The 16,523-nt window shown below is 38.0% G+C and overlaps 1 protein-coding gene and 1 pseudogene across 3 annotated transcripts in view; both read left to right on the forward strand.

Moving 5' to 3' along the window:
• The window catches only part of LOC126946307 (S-phase kinase-associated protein 1-like), a 682,386-nt pseudogene that overhangs the window by 139,510 nt on the left and 526,353 nt on the right, over positions 1–16,523 (forward strand). The window lies entirely within an intron of this gene.
• The window catches only part of ATP7A (ATPase copper transporting alpha), a 144,276-nt gene that overhangs the window by 75,486 nt on the left and 52,267 nt on the right, over positions 1–16,523 (forward strand). For both annotated transcript variants that reach the window (XM_050776291.1, XM_050776292.1), the window contains exons 3-5: positions 6,186–6,675; positions 7,181–7,906; positions 16,215–16,421. In XM_050776291.1, the coding sequence (XP_050632248.1) occupies positions 6,186–6,675; positions 7,181–7,906; positions 16,215–16,421 (1,423 nt within the window). The remainder of the gene's footprint in view (positions 1–6,185; positions 6,676–7,180; positions 7,907–16,214; positions 16,422–16,523) is intronic.

The following is a 16,523-nucleotide window of genomic DNA, read 5'->3' on the forward strand; positions in this document are numbered from 1 at the left end:
AATGTAATTTGTATTGAGACTGTATGTATTATAAATGAGGATCGTTTTGTTTATTATAAATAGTTTTTAGTTGATTCAAAAGTATATTATGGGTGGTGAATCAAACATATTAGACATTCAGGATAATTGATTAATCATCTCACTTTTCTGATTTCAGTCTCCACATCTATAAAATAACAATCCTTTCAAGCTGTGAAAAATCTCTTATTACCTTTATGTTGAGTTGTTATATGAAAGTGTAAGAAAGTAAGCTTTAAACTATCTGAAGACTCCCACACTGAGCAGCATGCTAACCTGAATTTATTATGATCGTGTATAAATTGATTCCTGGGGGATTAAAAGGAATTTCAATGTGCTAAAACTTGAGCTAAGTTATTTTCCCATAGTGACTTTTAAAAATGTGGAAATATTAGAATGTTCTGATTGTCAGTTCTGTTAAAAACTCAAATATGTTTTAAAACCATTTCAAATTTAAACTAGCATGGGAGAATATGTGAAATGTGAGGGGAAAAAACAACTAAAATTTGGTTCAAACACTAGAAATATTGTATACTGTTCAGATTATTTATAAGCCATACATTGCTCAAACATAGACATAGAATTTTAGTTTTCCAAGGAAATTGTAGATTATCTAGCCTAATCATTTATAGATGGAAAGAGTGTAGATTTTGGAGTTACATACACCTGCATTTGAACCCTAGCTCTTTCATTTTCTTGTTGGGTTCCTTGGGCAATTTATTCAATTTCCTGGCCTTCATATAGGAACCTGGATCACCTTTGTCTTATTCTGTTCAGGCTCCTATAAGAAAATACCATAAAGTGGGTGGCTTATAAACAACAGAAATGTGTTTCTCACAATTCTGGAAGCTGGGAAGTCCAAAATCAAGGTGCTGGCAAATTTGGTGTCTGGTGAGGATTGACTTCCTGGTTCATGTATGGCACACCTTCTCCCTGTGTCCTCACATGGTGGAAGGGACAGGGTAGCTCTCTCGGACCTCTTTTATTAGGGCACAAATCCCAGTCTTGAGGGCTCTGTCTTCATTATCTAATCACCTCCCAGAGGCCCTCCCACCAATATTATCACCTTGGGAATTCGGATTTCAACATATGAATTTTTGAGGGACATTTTCAGATTATAGCACCTTTCCTTATCAAATAAGAAAGAATACAGAAGAGAAAACATGTACTGATGACAACCTAAGAAGTGGCAGTAACATAGTTTTTTAGTTTTTATAGAAAGTTAGAACTGAAAAGATTATTTTATCTAGTCTCAGGAAACTGAAGCCCTCAGAGGTAGGGTGATTTGTTTAAGGTTCTAGCTTTCATATTGCCTAAGAATAGAAGATGCAGTCTTTGTGGGTTTATGCAAATTATACAGAAATCATATGCAAATAAAGTATACTGTGCCTGAATTTCATGTTTGACATTTCAAGAGACACAGAACACCACAAAGATTAAAATAAAGGATCTTTACAATCCCTGTGACAGCACTCTACACCACCATTAATACTATGAAGGCCACACAGTACGTTTGGTATATTTTACTTTTTTCTCTCCCACTACTGCCTTTATCAAAATAACAGAGAATAGTCCTCCATCGTCAGTCTTTCCTATAAGCTATATTTATAATTTGTAGGCTGTTACATTTATTTTCAGAGGAACTTTTTTTTTTTTTTTTTCCTGAGACAGAGTTTTACTCTCTTGCCCAGGCTGGAGTGCAGTGGAGCGACCTCCGCCTCCGGGTTCAAGCGATTCTTGTGCCTCAGCCTCTTGAGTAGCTGGGATTACAGGCGCCCACCACCATGCCCAGATAATTTCTATATTTTTAGTAGAGATGGGGTTTCACCATGTTGACCAGGCTGGTCTTGAACTCCTGGTCTCAAGTGATCCACCCACCTTGGCCTCCCAAAGTGCTGGGATTACAGGCATGAGTCACCACTCTGGCCCAGAGGAACGATTGATATAATGGAAAAATAGTTCCTCTGAAAATAAAAATAACAGCCTTGGTTCCTAAAAAAGATTATGAGAAAAAGACAAGCTGTTGAAATATTGGAGCAATGTGGGGAATGAGGAAGGTGGGATAGGGCAGAGAAGGGAGATTATTTTTGGAGCAGGGGTTGGGGTTAGAGGACGTATGAAAGGAGAGCAGCACAGACCCAGAATCAGACTGCCGCCAGCACTTTCCAGCTGTATGGAGTTTGCCTGGAAATGCTCACCATTGTATCTCTAGCAGCTAGCATACTGCCGGCACATAATGAGCATTCAGTAAATATTTGTTGAATACGTACTAAATATTTGTTGAATACGTAAGTACCTTTTTTTTTTTTTTTTTTTTTGAAACGAAGTCTTGCTTTGCCGCCAAGCCTGCAGTGCAGTGGCGCAATCTTGGCTCACTGCGACCTCCGCCTCCCGGGTTCAAGTGATTCTCCTGGCCCAGCCTCTCGAGTAGCTGGGATTACAGGCATGCGCCACCACGCCCAGCTAATTTTTGTATTTTTGGTAGAGACGGGTTTCCCTGCGTTGGCCAGGCTGGCCTCAAACTGTGATCTCAAGTGATCCACCCGCCTCAGCCTCCCAAAGTGCTGGGATTACAGGTGTGACCCACCGTGCCTGGCCTATAAGTACCATTTTGACTTCCTGCTCAAAGATTTAGCACCCAGAGCTGTACTGTGAATTTGTTTCCTTTGAGACCTTAGGTTTGAAAAGTCTCTTTGCTATCTAACATTCAGAGGAAAAGTTGAGTGCTGTTAACCCTGAAGACGGATACTTTTGTTTGTGCTGAGTGTGGTTGGTCAGTTTTTAAAACAGAAATAGAATTTACTAAAGGAAGTGTTTTCTCATCTGCAGCGTGCAAATAGCATAGGGTACTCTGACTTCTCTTTTGTACAGAATTTTATGCATAGTTTTCTTATGCCTTTTATAAATAAAAGATAGGCTAAAGCAGTTAGAAAGTATAGCAAACCATCCAGTGACAAAGTGATTTTTTTTTTTTTTTTTTGAGACAGAGCCACACTCTGTCACCCAGGCTGGAGTGCAGTGGCACGATTTTGGCTCACTGCAGCCTTGACGTTCGGCCTCAGGCAATCCTCCCACCTCAGCCCCTTGAGTAGCTAGGACTACAGGAGTGTGCCACCATGCCTGGGTAATTTTTGTACTTTTTGTAGAGACAGGGTTCCACCATGTTGCCCAGACTGGTCTGGAATTCCTGAGCTCAAGCTATCTGCCCAACTACCTTAGCATCCCAAAGTGCTAGGATTACAGGCGTGTGCCACCCGGCCTGACGAAGTGATTTTTGCTTTTAAAATGAGAACAATTTCTGACTGGCTATGTTGGTAAATTGATATTTTCGGGGAGCGGGTGGGTACAGGGGAACCAGGTCTTGTTTAAGATGTGCCAGATACAACGTATTTGAAGGGCAAGAATCCTTTACCTTGGTACTTTATCAGAAAAAGTATAGTAGTACCTAGAGCAATACCACCCAAGAATGGTCTGTGATGATGGAAATACTGTGTATCCGCCCTGTCTGGTAGGGCTAAGCACATTGTCCAATGAGCACTTGAAATTTGGCTAGTGCAACCGAGGAAATGAATTTTTATTCTTATTTAATAATTTTTTTGTTTAAAAAAAATCATCTGGTAAAATAGACTTTTTTGGGTATATAGTTCTATGAATTTTTTGTTTTAGTTTTGTGAATGTTAACACATGTATAGATTTGTTTAACACCAACACAATCAGGACATAGTGCAGCCCTGTTACCCCTAAAAAACTCCCTCTTGCTACCATTTTCCCTACTTCTAACCCCTGGAAACTACTGTTCTGTTCTCCATCTTCCCCTTTAGTCAGAAAGTTTAAATTATTTACAGTCATTTTCTTAATCCTAAAATCACCTCAGGGGAGTGAAATTAAAGTTTAAAAGAGGCCCTCTAAAAACACAAGGACACAAAAGCCTTCATTTGATGGTGGCTACTGTTATATTGCATCTCTTTCAGTAGTATATGTCTCAACTATACGTGGTTTGACTATTCTGCGTTTTTTTTTCATGGAAAATGTTATATAGTATAATCCAAAACCAAATATAAATTATTTCTCCACTTCTGTTTTGGATCATTTATGCTAGTGATTTCCTCCATCCCTAAGAACCAACTAGCCAAGTAGAATTATCAGAGTCTTAGAAACTTTCCATGCCATGGGTACATTTCACATTTTCACCCAAATACACAGTCATCAATTATCAAGCTAAAGGAAAAAATAAAAATATGTTCATTAAAATAAGTAAAAGATTTAACTAACTATTGTAGACAATTTTAAGAGATATTTTCTATGCTGAATTACTTATATCTTTGAGTTTTTATTTTATAGAGCAAGGCTTTTCACTAGAAATTAATAACACCCATATTTAACTGCTTTTTGAATATTAATATCCTACTGCCATCTCAAAAATCAATAGGTCCAGCACTGAATTTATCATCTCTCCTTTCCCTCCACTTTAACTTCTTAATTTCTTCCTGATTTCCTCCTCTCTTTCTGATATCAGTTAATGGCACCACCATCTATCTATCCACTGTCCCAAACCAGATACCTTTAAGTCATTCAAGTCACCTCCTTTACCCTATACATCTTGTTAGGAGGCCCTATCCTCCTAAATGTATCTTGGAGCTGCCTCTTTTCTCTTTGTCCCCAATATTCATGTCTTAATTCAGACCCTCTATTGCACTACTATTGCAGTAGCCTCCTAGCTGATAGTCCTCCCTCCTGTATCACTCCACCCTATTCCACTGTCATCTTCCACATTGCCTCCAGAATGATCGTTCTCTAAAATGAAAATCTAATCACATAATTCTCTGCTTAACTTTTCCATGGCTTTCTATTACCTATAGGATAAATCACAACCATAATTGGCATATAGAACCCCATAATAGAGCAGTTGCTGAATTCTCAAGCCTCTTACCTTTCTCTACTTTTTTGTTTCCATTCGTCTGAAATTCCCTGCCTCATATATCCTTGCTGATTCCTGTTTGTCCTTTAACACTCAGGTATTATCTCTCCTAAGAAGACTTTTCTGACCCCTATTCCCAGGGATGAATGGGTATCCCTTTTCTGTATTCTCTGTCCTATTGTTCCTGTGACATGTTCAGCTTTGTATCCTGAGAATCCCAGTTCCTGACACACATAATAAGTGCTCAATAAATAGTAGTTGCTCAATGTTTAATTTTATAAATTCACTGCTGTTACAAAGAACTTTCCTATCTATTTACTCATATGATCCTTATAATAGCCCTGGAAGATAATAGGACATATTTTCTCATTTTTCAGATGGTAGAACTAATAAGTGTGGTTAGCTAATAAGTGGAGAATTGATGCTGGAATTTAAATGTTTTGACTCCCAACCGGATATTTGTGTGTGTGTCTGTGTGTGTGTGTTTATGTATCTTCATCATGAATCTTTGTAAGATGTCAGCCAAAAAGATGCAGTCATGACAGTAGTTAAATTATATGCAGTAACTAAGCTTTAAGAATATAATAATTGTTTTATCATCTAATTGGGCAAAACAATAAAGATGTTCTTATTTTGAACAAAATTAATAGTATGCTGTAGTGACTTAGGGGGATATAGGAGTATATGCTATAAAATCCTATGAATACTGCCTTCACTCATAAACTGGCATGTTTATACTTTTTCTTGCCAACAAAGTTATCCTAATTGAACATTATTTTTATTTTTTAAAAATGATATATAATAGTTATACATATTTTTAGGAAATTGAACATTTTAAAAGATTAAACTTTATATTACCTTTTGTTTTTCTGGAGCTGATCCTGTTTCATGTATAACCTTTTCAGTTGGTAGAGTGTGAAGTGTTGGAGTAATTTATGAAAGGAGGTGGAAGGAAAGAGTAGCTTGTACTCTGTTGTGAAATTCTAGGGTGTGTTTGTCAATATACATGTTTCAAATGCCTGATAGGTACCATAGTCACATATGTCTGCATATATAACTTTACCATTCTTGTAGGTACACAAGACATTTTATGTTTCTTTCTAACAAGAAGAGTAAAAATGAAAACTAATAGGGAAACTCCATTAGACTGAGTTGTCTCACTCTTCTTGAATGTGGTGTGATGATTGATATTTTAAATCCTATGTGATAGAATTTAATTAAACTGACTTTTGGAATTTCCTTCCAAAAGGTATCACTGGAAGAAAAAAATGCAACTATTATTTATGACCCTAAACTACAGACTCCAAAGACCCTACAGGAAGCTATTGAGGACATGGGCTTTGATGCTGTTCTCCATAATCCTGACCCTCTCCCTGTTTTAACTGACACCTTGTTTCTGACTGTTACGGCTTCACTGGCTTTGCCATGGGACCATATCCAAAGCACATTGCTCAAGACCAAGGGTGTGACACACATTAAAATTTACCCTCAGCAAAGAGCTGTAGCAGTGACAATAATCCCTTCTATAGTGAATGCCAATCAGATAAAAGAGCTAGTTCCAGATCTCAGTTTAGATACTGGAACACTGGAGAAAAAGTCAGGAGCTTGTGAAGATCATAGTATGGCTCAAGCTGGTGAAGTCATGCTGAAGATGAAAGTGGAAGGGATGACCTGCCATTCATGTACTAGCACCATTGAAGGAAAGATTGGGAAACTGCAAGGTGTTCAGCGAATTAAAGGTAATGTGTCTGGTGTTGATTGTTTTGTAAGGCTTAGGTGTCTGTTTTGATCTTTTAACTTTTTCCTTTCTTCTTAAGCATGAGTTTTGAATCCATGGGACTAGAGTGCTTGCTGTATCATTGAGGTACAGCATATTCCCAGGATTAATGTCAGGAAAGTAATGATTATAATTAAAGGTTACATAAACCTTGAACTGAAGAAAAGGCAGCTGGGTTGGCAATTCATGGAATTCAGGATTCTTAACACAACATGACTAGTGTACTCTTTACCTCTAATATATTTTACTCAGGCATGGAGAAACTTGGAGACCATAGCTACAGTGGTCCTATCTCTTACTTGTTTCTAGTCTATGCCAATAACATTTTCTGAAAAGAAAAAAAAATTAAGAAAAGATGATGACAAGAATGAGAAAGAAACAATTATTTGTGGTTATTTAGAAAACAGGATGTTTTCTGAAGTAGCCCAGGAATAACTAAATTAATTATGTTTCTTTTTATTAACTAGTCTCCCTGGACAATCAAGAAGCTACCATTGTTTATCAACCTCATCTTATCTCAGTAGAAGAAATGAAAAAACAGATTGAAGCTATGGGCTTTCCAGCATTTGTCAAAAAGCAGCCCAAGTACCTCAAATTGGGAGCTATTGATGTAGAACGTCTAAAGAACACACCAGTTAAATCCTCAGAAGGTTCACAGCAAAGGAGCCCATCATATACCAATAATTCAACAGCCACTTTCATCATTGATGGCATGCATTGTAAATCATGTGTGTCAAATATTGAAAGTACTTTATCTGCACTCCAATATGTAAGCAGCATAGTAGTTTCTCTAGAGAATAGGTCTGCCATTGTGAAGTATAATGCAAGCTCAGTCACTCCAGAATCCCTGAGAAAAGCAATAGAGGCTGTATCACCGGGGCAATATAGAGTTAGTATCGCAAGTGAAGTTGAGAGTACCTCAAACTCTCCCTCCAGCTCATCTCTTCAGAAGACTCATTTGAATGTAGTTAGCCAGCCTCTGACACAAGAAACTGTGATAAACATTGATGGCATGACTTGTAATTCCTGTGTGCAGTCTATTGAGGGTGTCATATCAAAAAAGCCAGGTGTAAAATCCATACGAGTCTCCCTTGCAAATAGCAATGGGACTGTTGAGTATGATCCTTTACTAACCTCTCCAGAAACCTTGAGAGTTGCAATAGAAGACATGGGATTTGATGCTACCTTGTCAGGTAATTATCATTTTTTCTTTGATTACCCTAATGTTCTTTTACTTCCATTTTGCGCTGCTTTAGGCATTTATCAATGAGAGATGATTCTTAGGCACTGTAATTCCACTTTTGCAAATAAGTCCTGTGGAGGTAGCCAACAGTGTATACAAAGATGCATAAGGATGTTTGTATAATTGCTTATGATATTTAAAAACTGGAAACAATAAATAACTCATGGTACAACTATAAATAACTCATGATGACATGCTATGAAGTCATAAAACATTATGGCATTAAAGATAATTAATGCCACAGGAAGCTGTCTGAGATATTTTGTCAAATGAAAAAAAAAAGCTGAAAAGAACCAGAATTGAACCTGGCCTTGAATTAAACTGGAAAATGCCCAGATGAAATTTTTGGCTTGAAATAACAATTGAAAAGTTTTACAACCAATTTCTAGACAATATAATTAATCTTTGCTATCCTGATTAGAATGAAAGATATCAAATAGTAATATTCCCTTTTTAGACTCCCTGAAGCTGAGTAAAAGATTTTACTAAACACATGTCTAAATTGTTATGGTAGATTAATGTCAGTGAGAGAGGACTCAGAGGTATACCATTATTAATTTTTAGTTCTTAACTTTTGTATTGATGACAAATGGTAGAAATTATACAATTCTCACTTTTTAAATTATACTTTAAGTTCTAGGGTACATGTGCACAGTGTGCAGGTTTGTTACATATGTATACATGTGACATGTTGGTGTGCTGCACCCATTAACTCATCATTTACATTAGGTATATCTCCTAATGCTATCCCTCCCCGCTCCCCGCACCCCACGACAGGCCCCAGTGTGTGATGTTCCCCTTCCTGTGTCCAAGTGTTCACATTGTTCAATTCCCACCTATGAGTGAGAATTCTCACTTTTAAAAATTGACACATAGTTCACGTACCATAAAATTTGCCCATTTAAGGTACACAACCCAGTGGTTGTTAGTATATTTACAGAGTTTTCCAGCCATCATCACTATATAATTTTAGAACTTTTTTATCACTCCCAAAAGAAATCACATGCCCATTAGCAGTCATTGCCCATTTCTTCTTCCCCTCCCCAAGCTCCTGATAACAACTGTTCAACTTTCTGTCTCTGAATTTGACTATTCTAGGTACCTCATTTAAGTGGAATCATACAACATTTGTCCTTTTGTGCCTGGATTCTTTTATTCAGCATAATGTTTTCAAGGTCCATCCATGTTGTAGTATGTATTAGAACATCATTCCTTTTTATTGCTGAATGTTATTCCATTGTATGGATATATCACATTTTTGTTTCTTCATTCACCAGTTGATGGGAATTTGGATTGTCTCCACTCTCTTGCCTATTATGTATAATACTGCTATGAACAATTTGAGTTCAAATTGTTGTATGAACATATGTTTTTATTTCTCCTGGGTATATACCTAGGAGTGGAATTGCTGGGTCCTATGGCAACTAAACTTTTTGAGGGACTGCCAGACTGTTTTTCAAAGTAGCTGTGCCATTTTACATTACCATCTGAAATTCTTAGAATCTGGCCAGGTACGGTGGCTCACACCTGTAATCCTAGCACTTTTGGAGGCTGAGGCAGGCAGACCACTTGAGCGCAGAAGTTCGAGACCAGCCTGCGTAACATGATGAAACCCCGTCCCTACAAAAAATACAAAAATCAGCTGGGCATGGTGACACACACCTATAGTCCCAGCTACTCAGGAGGCTAAGATGGGAGGATCGCTTAAGCCTGGAAGTCAAGGCTGCAGTGAGCCGTGATCATGTCACTGTACTCCAGCCTGGGTGACAGAACAAGACCCTGTCTTTAAAAAAAAATAGATTTTAGATTAGAATCTAATCTTAAAAAATAGATTCTTTTTTTGTTTTTTGTTTTGTTTTGTTTTTGAGACGGAATCTTGTTCTGTCGTCCAGGCTAGAGTGCAGTGGCATGATCTCGGCTCACTGCAACCTCCGCCTCCCAGGTTCAAACAATTTTCCTGCCTCAGCCTCCTGAGTAGCTGGGATTATAGGTGTCTGACACCATGCCTGGCTAATTTTTGTATTTTTAGTGGAGATGGGATTTCACCATCTTGGTCAGGCTGGTCTCGAGCTCCTGACCTCGTGATCCACTGGCCTCTGCCTCCCAAAGTGTTGGAATTACAGGCGTGAGCCACCATGCCTGGCCTTTAGATTCTTTTGCTCTAAAAATGAGATACATAGTTCTCTATCAGAAAATTCATATAGAACACTAAAATGTTAAAGAGACTCTAGTACCAAAAGCCTGAACAAAGTATAGGAAATCCATAATTGCAAAAGGAAATAATTATGAAACCAGAAGAAAAATTTAAGTTGGAAATAAGTGCAGTTATATCAGGGAGTCATAAAAATAACTAAAATTAGTTTCAGCAAACTTTTGTTTTACCTGTCACCACTTAATTTTTTTTTTCCTTCTTTTTGAGACAGAGTCTTGCTCTGTCACCCAGGCTGAAGTGCAATGGCGCGATCTTGGCTCACTACAACCTCTGCGCCCTGGGTTCAAGCGATTCTCCTGCCTCAGTCTCCCAAGTAGCTGGGGTTACAGGTGCGCGACACCATGCCCAGCTGATTTTTTTGTATTTTTAGTAGAGACAGGGTTTCACCGTGTTGGTAAGTCTGGTCTCGAACTCCTGACCTCTGGTGATCTGCCTGCCTTGGCCTCCCAGAGTGCTGGGATTACAGGCGTGAGCCACCGTGTCTGGCCCACTTACATTTTTTAAAATTTTTGAAAATGACAGTGTTTGAAATTATATTGATTCACATTTCACTACTTCATAATGTTGGATTATTTCTCAGAGCTTCTATTAAATTAAAATACTTTGATATGCATAAGGGATTATGTTGTCAATAATGAACACCACATAAATTAGTTTATATCAGTATCACCAAAACAAGTTACTTACATTGTAATATTCCTATGCCTCTGACATATAGGAACCCAAATATAATCTTATATCACATGGTATAAAACTGAAATATTTTTCATGTTCACATATGGTATCTGTCATTACAGTAAGCAAGGGCATCATAAACTTTCAGATAGGACTCAAAAACAGAATTTTTTCTATTCAGTTGGGTTTATATTTTTGCGACTTTACATTTTTACAAGTGTGGTTCACAGACCAGCAGCACCTGGGACCTTGTTAGAAATCAGACTCTGGCCCTACTGCAGACCCAGTAAATCAAATTCTCCATTTTAATTTTAATGAGCTTTCCAGGTAATCCATTTGCGCATTAAAATTTGAGAACACTGATCTACATAATGTGATGCATTGACCTTTAAATCTCTAAGTTAAATCTATAATAACTTTGTTTACATAAACAAGTCCAGAAATTTGACTGAAGGCAATAGTAATATCAGTCGTAACAACATTTCAATCAACAATGGACCACATAGACGATGGTGGTCCCATAAGATTATAATGGAGCATATATAGAAACCTCATATAAGGCATTTGATATTGGCATAGCAGATCAAGCAGGAGAAATGATATTCATTAATGGTGCTGGGACATTTGGTGTTCCATCTGAAAAAATATATATAAATACAAAGAGCATCTAGCTTTGTGTAAGTACACTCTGTGATGTTCACACAATGATGAAATTGCCTAAAGCATTTTTCAGAACATATTCCCATCATTTAAGTGACTCATGACTGTATAATATTAAATATTATAATTTAAAATAGCTTTTTTTTTTTTTAGGAGAAAAGGCATATAAATTTGTTTGATCATAGTTTTACATGACATGGGAGCCTTCAGAATGAAGACTCAAAGATACAGGAGAAACTGCCCATTTCTGTGCTTAGATTTAACACAATATGGATAGCTAAAATAGCTAGCATTTTATTATTATTATTATTATTATTATTATTATTATTGTTATTGTTGGAGACAGTTGACACTCTGTTGCCCAGGCTGGAGTGCAATGGTGTGATCTCGGCTCACTGCAACCTCTGCCTCCCAGGTTCAAGCAATTCTCTTGCATCAACCTCCCGAGTTGCTGGGATTACAGGTGCATGCCACCATGCCCTATTTTTGTATTTTTAGTAGAGACGGGGTTTCGCCATGTTGGCCAGGCTGGTCTTGAGCTCCTGACCTCAGGTGATCCGCCTGCCTCGGCCTTCCAAAATGCTGGGATTACAGGTGTGAGCCACCACACCCAGCCAAAATAGCTAGCATTTTATGAGGGTTTATATAACAGATGTGAGCAGAGTAAAAGCAACTTTTTAATTACCTTAGGTGATCAAACTAGTAAATGGAATTCAGGAGTATTTGAACATTCTCTGGCACCATGTATAGCATCTACCTACTCCTTAGGAACTATGACTACAGCATGTTCACTAACTTTTTTTTTTTTTTTTTTTTTGAGACACAATCTCGCTCTGTTGCCCAGGCTGGAGTGCAGTGGCACGATCACGGCTCACTGCAGCCTTGACTTCGGGGCTTAAGCTATCTTCCCACCTAAGCCTCTTGAGTAGCTGGGACTATAGGCATGTACCACCACACCCGGCTAATTTTTTTGTATTTTTTGTAGAGATGGAGTCTCACTTTGTTGCTTAGGCTGTTCTCAAACTCCTGGGCTCAAGCAGTCCACCCACCTTGGCCTCCCAAAGTGCTGGGATTACAGGTTTAGGCCACCATGCCTGGCCTCAGTAACTTTTAGCAATGTCTTTTACCTCAACCTACTATTGTTAAGGGCCCCGGGAATCAATTATTCAACAAATGATTACCAGGAGCCAGTTATATGCCCTGCATCTGTTAGGGCTTATAACATACATACTAATGGCCATGATGGGTAGGTAAAAAACCTTGGCATAGTGAGTGTCATCATAAAATAATTGATAGAGCTTAACTACAGTGACCCATATTATCGGGACAAAAGGTTGATATGAAATGATTGCATTCTGTGATTCTGCTAGAGATTAGAGTTTAAGATTTCACCGGAATTGTAACTACCCATTTTTTTAAGTGTAAGTGTCAGTGCTGATCCAGGTCTCACAGTCTACCTCTGCAACCCATTCTCATACAGAAGGATTGACACATTTTGCCTTTGTATCATACTAGTCCTAGGTGAGCTATAAATCTTAAAAGAGGTACTGAGAGGCCAGACGCAGTGGCTCACACCTGTAATCTCACAACTTTGGGAGGCCGAGGCGGGTGGATCACCTGAGGTCAGGAGTTCAAGACCAGCCTGGCCAACATGGTGAAACCCCGTCTCTACTAAAAATGCAAAAATTAGCTGGGCGAGGTGGTGGGCGCCTGTAATCCCAGCTACTTGGGAGGGAGGCTGAGGCAGGAGAAACACTTGAACCTGGGAGGCGGAGGTGGCAGTAAGCCGAGATTGCGCCACTGCACTGCAGCTGGGTGACAAGAGCAAGATTCCATCTCAAAAAAAAAAAAAAAAAGAGAGAGAGATAGAAAAATGGGAGATGCCTTTTATCCTGACTATCTATATCATCATTTCCTTAAAGTAAAAAGGCATAATATATGAAGTAATCACTAACCAATTAAAGCAATCTAAATACTTGATTAAATTCCTTCCTTTTTGTGCCTTTTTATTTTTGTTTGTTTGTTTGTTTTGAGAAGGAATCTTGCTCTGTCACGCAGGCTGGAGTGCAGTGGCACAATCTTGGCTCACTGCAACCTCTGCCTCCTGGGTTCAAGCGATTCTCCTGCCTCAGCCTCCCAAGTAGCTGAGATTACAGGCTCACGCCACCATGCTCGGCTAATTTTTGTGTTTTTTTTTTTAGTAGAGACGGGGTTTCACCATGTTAGCCAGGCTGGTCTCGAACTCCTGACCTTGTGATCCACCCGCCTTGGCCTCTCGAAGTGCTGGCATTACAGGCGTGAGCCACCACGCCCGGCTGTGACTTTTTATTTTTAACTAATTTCAAGCTTACAAAAAACTTCAAGAAGTAGTAGAGAATTCCTGTTTACCAATTTCATGCAGGTTCCACAGTTAATATTTTACATCGCTTATCATTCTCTCTTAATAGATAGATATACATTTATATATATACACACACATACATACATTTTTTTCTGAACTATTTGAGAGTAAGCTGCAGACATGATGTTTATAATTATTTTAAAGCCATTTTTAGATTATTTATTTATTCTTCACATTACACCAGAGGCTGAACTTCACATCAGTTTTGAGTATCAGATTGGAAATCCTTTCTTGAAATATTTGGAATAGTTTGTAATTGTTGCCTCAAGTGCGGGAAAATCAACTTTCCTTTGAATTTATTTAAATTTTAAGTAGTGTTGTTACAGCCTGTAGAAAAATTAATTAAAAGAAACCAGGCATTTTATTCATTGTGACCTTTTAACACCCTTGTTGTCTCTGTGGAGGATGGAGAAGCCTTTGCTTTTTTGTTTGCCACACTCACAGAGCTAAAGGATACAATTTTATGGATCTTTGTTTAGAGGTCATGCTAAGGTAGCTAAAAGAGACCACCTCTGTGACTTATTTTAATATAACACTGTACTTCCAGAGTGTGAAAATTGCAGACGGTATTCTAGGTTACCTCTGGTACCTAAAATAATGAAATTGCTCTGGAACAACAGGTAAAGTGATGGACAGAAGAAACTTTATTTTCATTGTCCAAGTTCATAATTAAATCTCAATAGTAATTATGAGAGAATGAAGGAACCTTCTGGTTGGATTAAAATAATGGTTTTATTCAAAACCAAAGCGATTTCTTTTTGGCTACTGAGCCTCCTTTTTGTTTTTCTTTGGTTTTTTAAAAAACGTAACAGCAGTACTATTTGGTAAATTTCACAGTCTATGTTCTAAATAATGTTCTCACAATCTGAATCAGTATCTTTCTAGAGTGATTCAATTAAGACCGGAGATGGGCTAATTAAGGAACACTGTACTGTTCAAAGTGTTCTTTGCTGGAATCATCCAAAATCCAAACCTCAGTGTCATGCGGTGTTCCCATGTGACAGACTTGTACACATACCCCCTGAATCTAAAATAAAAGTTGAAAATTTTTTTTTAAGTGTCCTTTGCTATACTCAGACCTAGGCTGGCAGCACTGCCATCACCTCAGAGCTTGGTGGAAATGGAGAATCTCAGACCCCACCTTAGATGTACTGAGCCAGAACCTGCATTTTAACAAGCTCCCCCAGGTGATTGTATATGCATTCAGATTTAAGAGGCATTAATATACTTATTTGAGAAGTCTACATTATTCTGTAGGGAAATGGTCAGGCTTTTGTTAAAGTTTCTTCCAAACATGCTCATCTTCAACATCCTGCAAACCAACTCTTCTGTGCAGGGGTTCCTTTGTGTCCTAGCTAAATAGACATGAGCTGGTGTTTTGTCTAAGGACAAGAATGAACAAATTAGATAGGCTAGTGGAAATTTGCTCTTTTCTTCCTTTTCTCTATGAGGGAGGAGAAAATCTTTGGCTTTTTTTTTTTTTTCAGGTGCAGGGATGTGTTAGAATAATTTCTTCTTTCTTGGGAGGTAATTAATACTGCAGTGGATAAACTAAAACAAAATAGCAGAATTTCAGAGACTTCAGGGGAGCTTCTGGGATGATATGAGCTTCCACAGTCCATAAATATTCTCCGAATACTCCATTGTGCAAAATAGATTTTTTGCTGACTTATTCCTTGCCTCTTCTTCCACTGTCCACAGACATTTAAAAATTTTTAAATATTATATATGTATGTTAAAAATTCAAAAAATATAGAAGTATAGATAGAGGAAATTTATTCATCTGTCTGTGGTTCTATTCCTGCCACTGTTAATAGTTTGGTATGTAACCCCTCAGCCTTTCTTACGCATGTTCTCATCTATGCATACACTAAAAGTTTTTTTAAAATATCAGCACACTGCAGTGCTGTTTTTGCAAATTGCTTTTTGTTCCACTTAATATATTGTGAATTGCTTCGATGCCAGTATGCCGATCATCAACATGATGGTCAAATTTCATTATAAAAATAAGAACTATCCATTAACAAACTACTCTCTCTCTGTGATTGGGAGTAGAGATAATGGCTAGAAGAAAAAAAGTTTTGTTTATTCAGGTAACTCAGATTTTCCTGGGAATTGGGATGGGAAGTATTGACATAGGAAGTCACTGCAGAGAAAAGTGTAGAGATAACTTAATGCTAATGGATAGTAGGAACTTGCTGGTTTTAAAAGAATAGATTGTCAGTGCCTGGAGGTATGGATTGTGAGTGAGGCAATGATGCAGTTGAATGATCAATACTGCAAATGAAAAGAATCTTTCCCTTTCCACAGACACGAATGAGCCGTTGGTAGTAATAGCTCAGCCTTCATCGGAAATGCCACTTTTGACTTCAACTAATGAATTTTATACTAAAGGGATGACACCAGTTCAAGACAAGGAGGAAGCAAAGACTTCGTCTAAGTGTTACGTACAGGTCACTGGCATGACTTGTGCTTCCTGTGTAGCAAACATTGAACGGAATTTAAGACGGGAAGAAGGTGAGACACTCTTGAAGCTTGTTATTTTATGTGCTAGTTTGGGAACTCCATCTTTTTTGTTCTCTTACATGTTTTGTAACTATGTTTATGATTCTTGGTATA

This window comes from Macaca thibetana, chromosome X (assembly GCF_024542745.1).
Source record: "Macaca thibetana thibetana isolate TM-01 chromosome X, ASM2454274v1, whole genome shotgun sequence".
Classification (NCBI taxonomy): Eukaryota; Metazoa; Chordata; class Mammalia; order Primates; family Cercopithecidae; genus Macaca; species Macaca thibetana.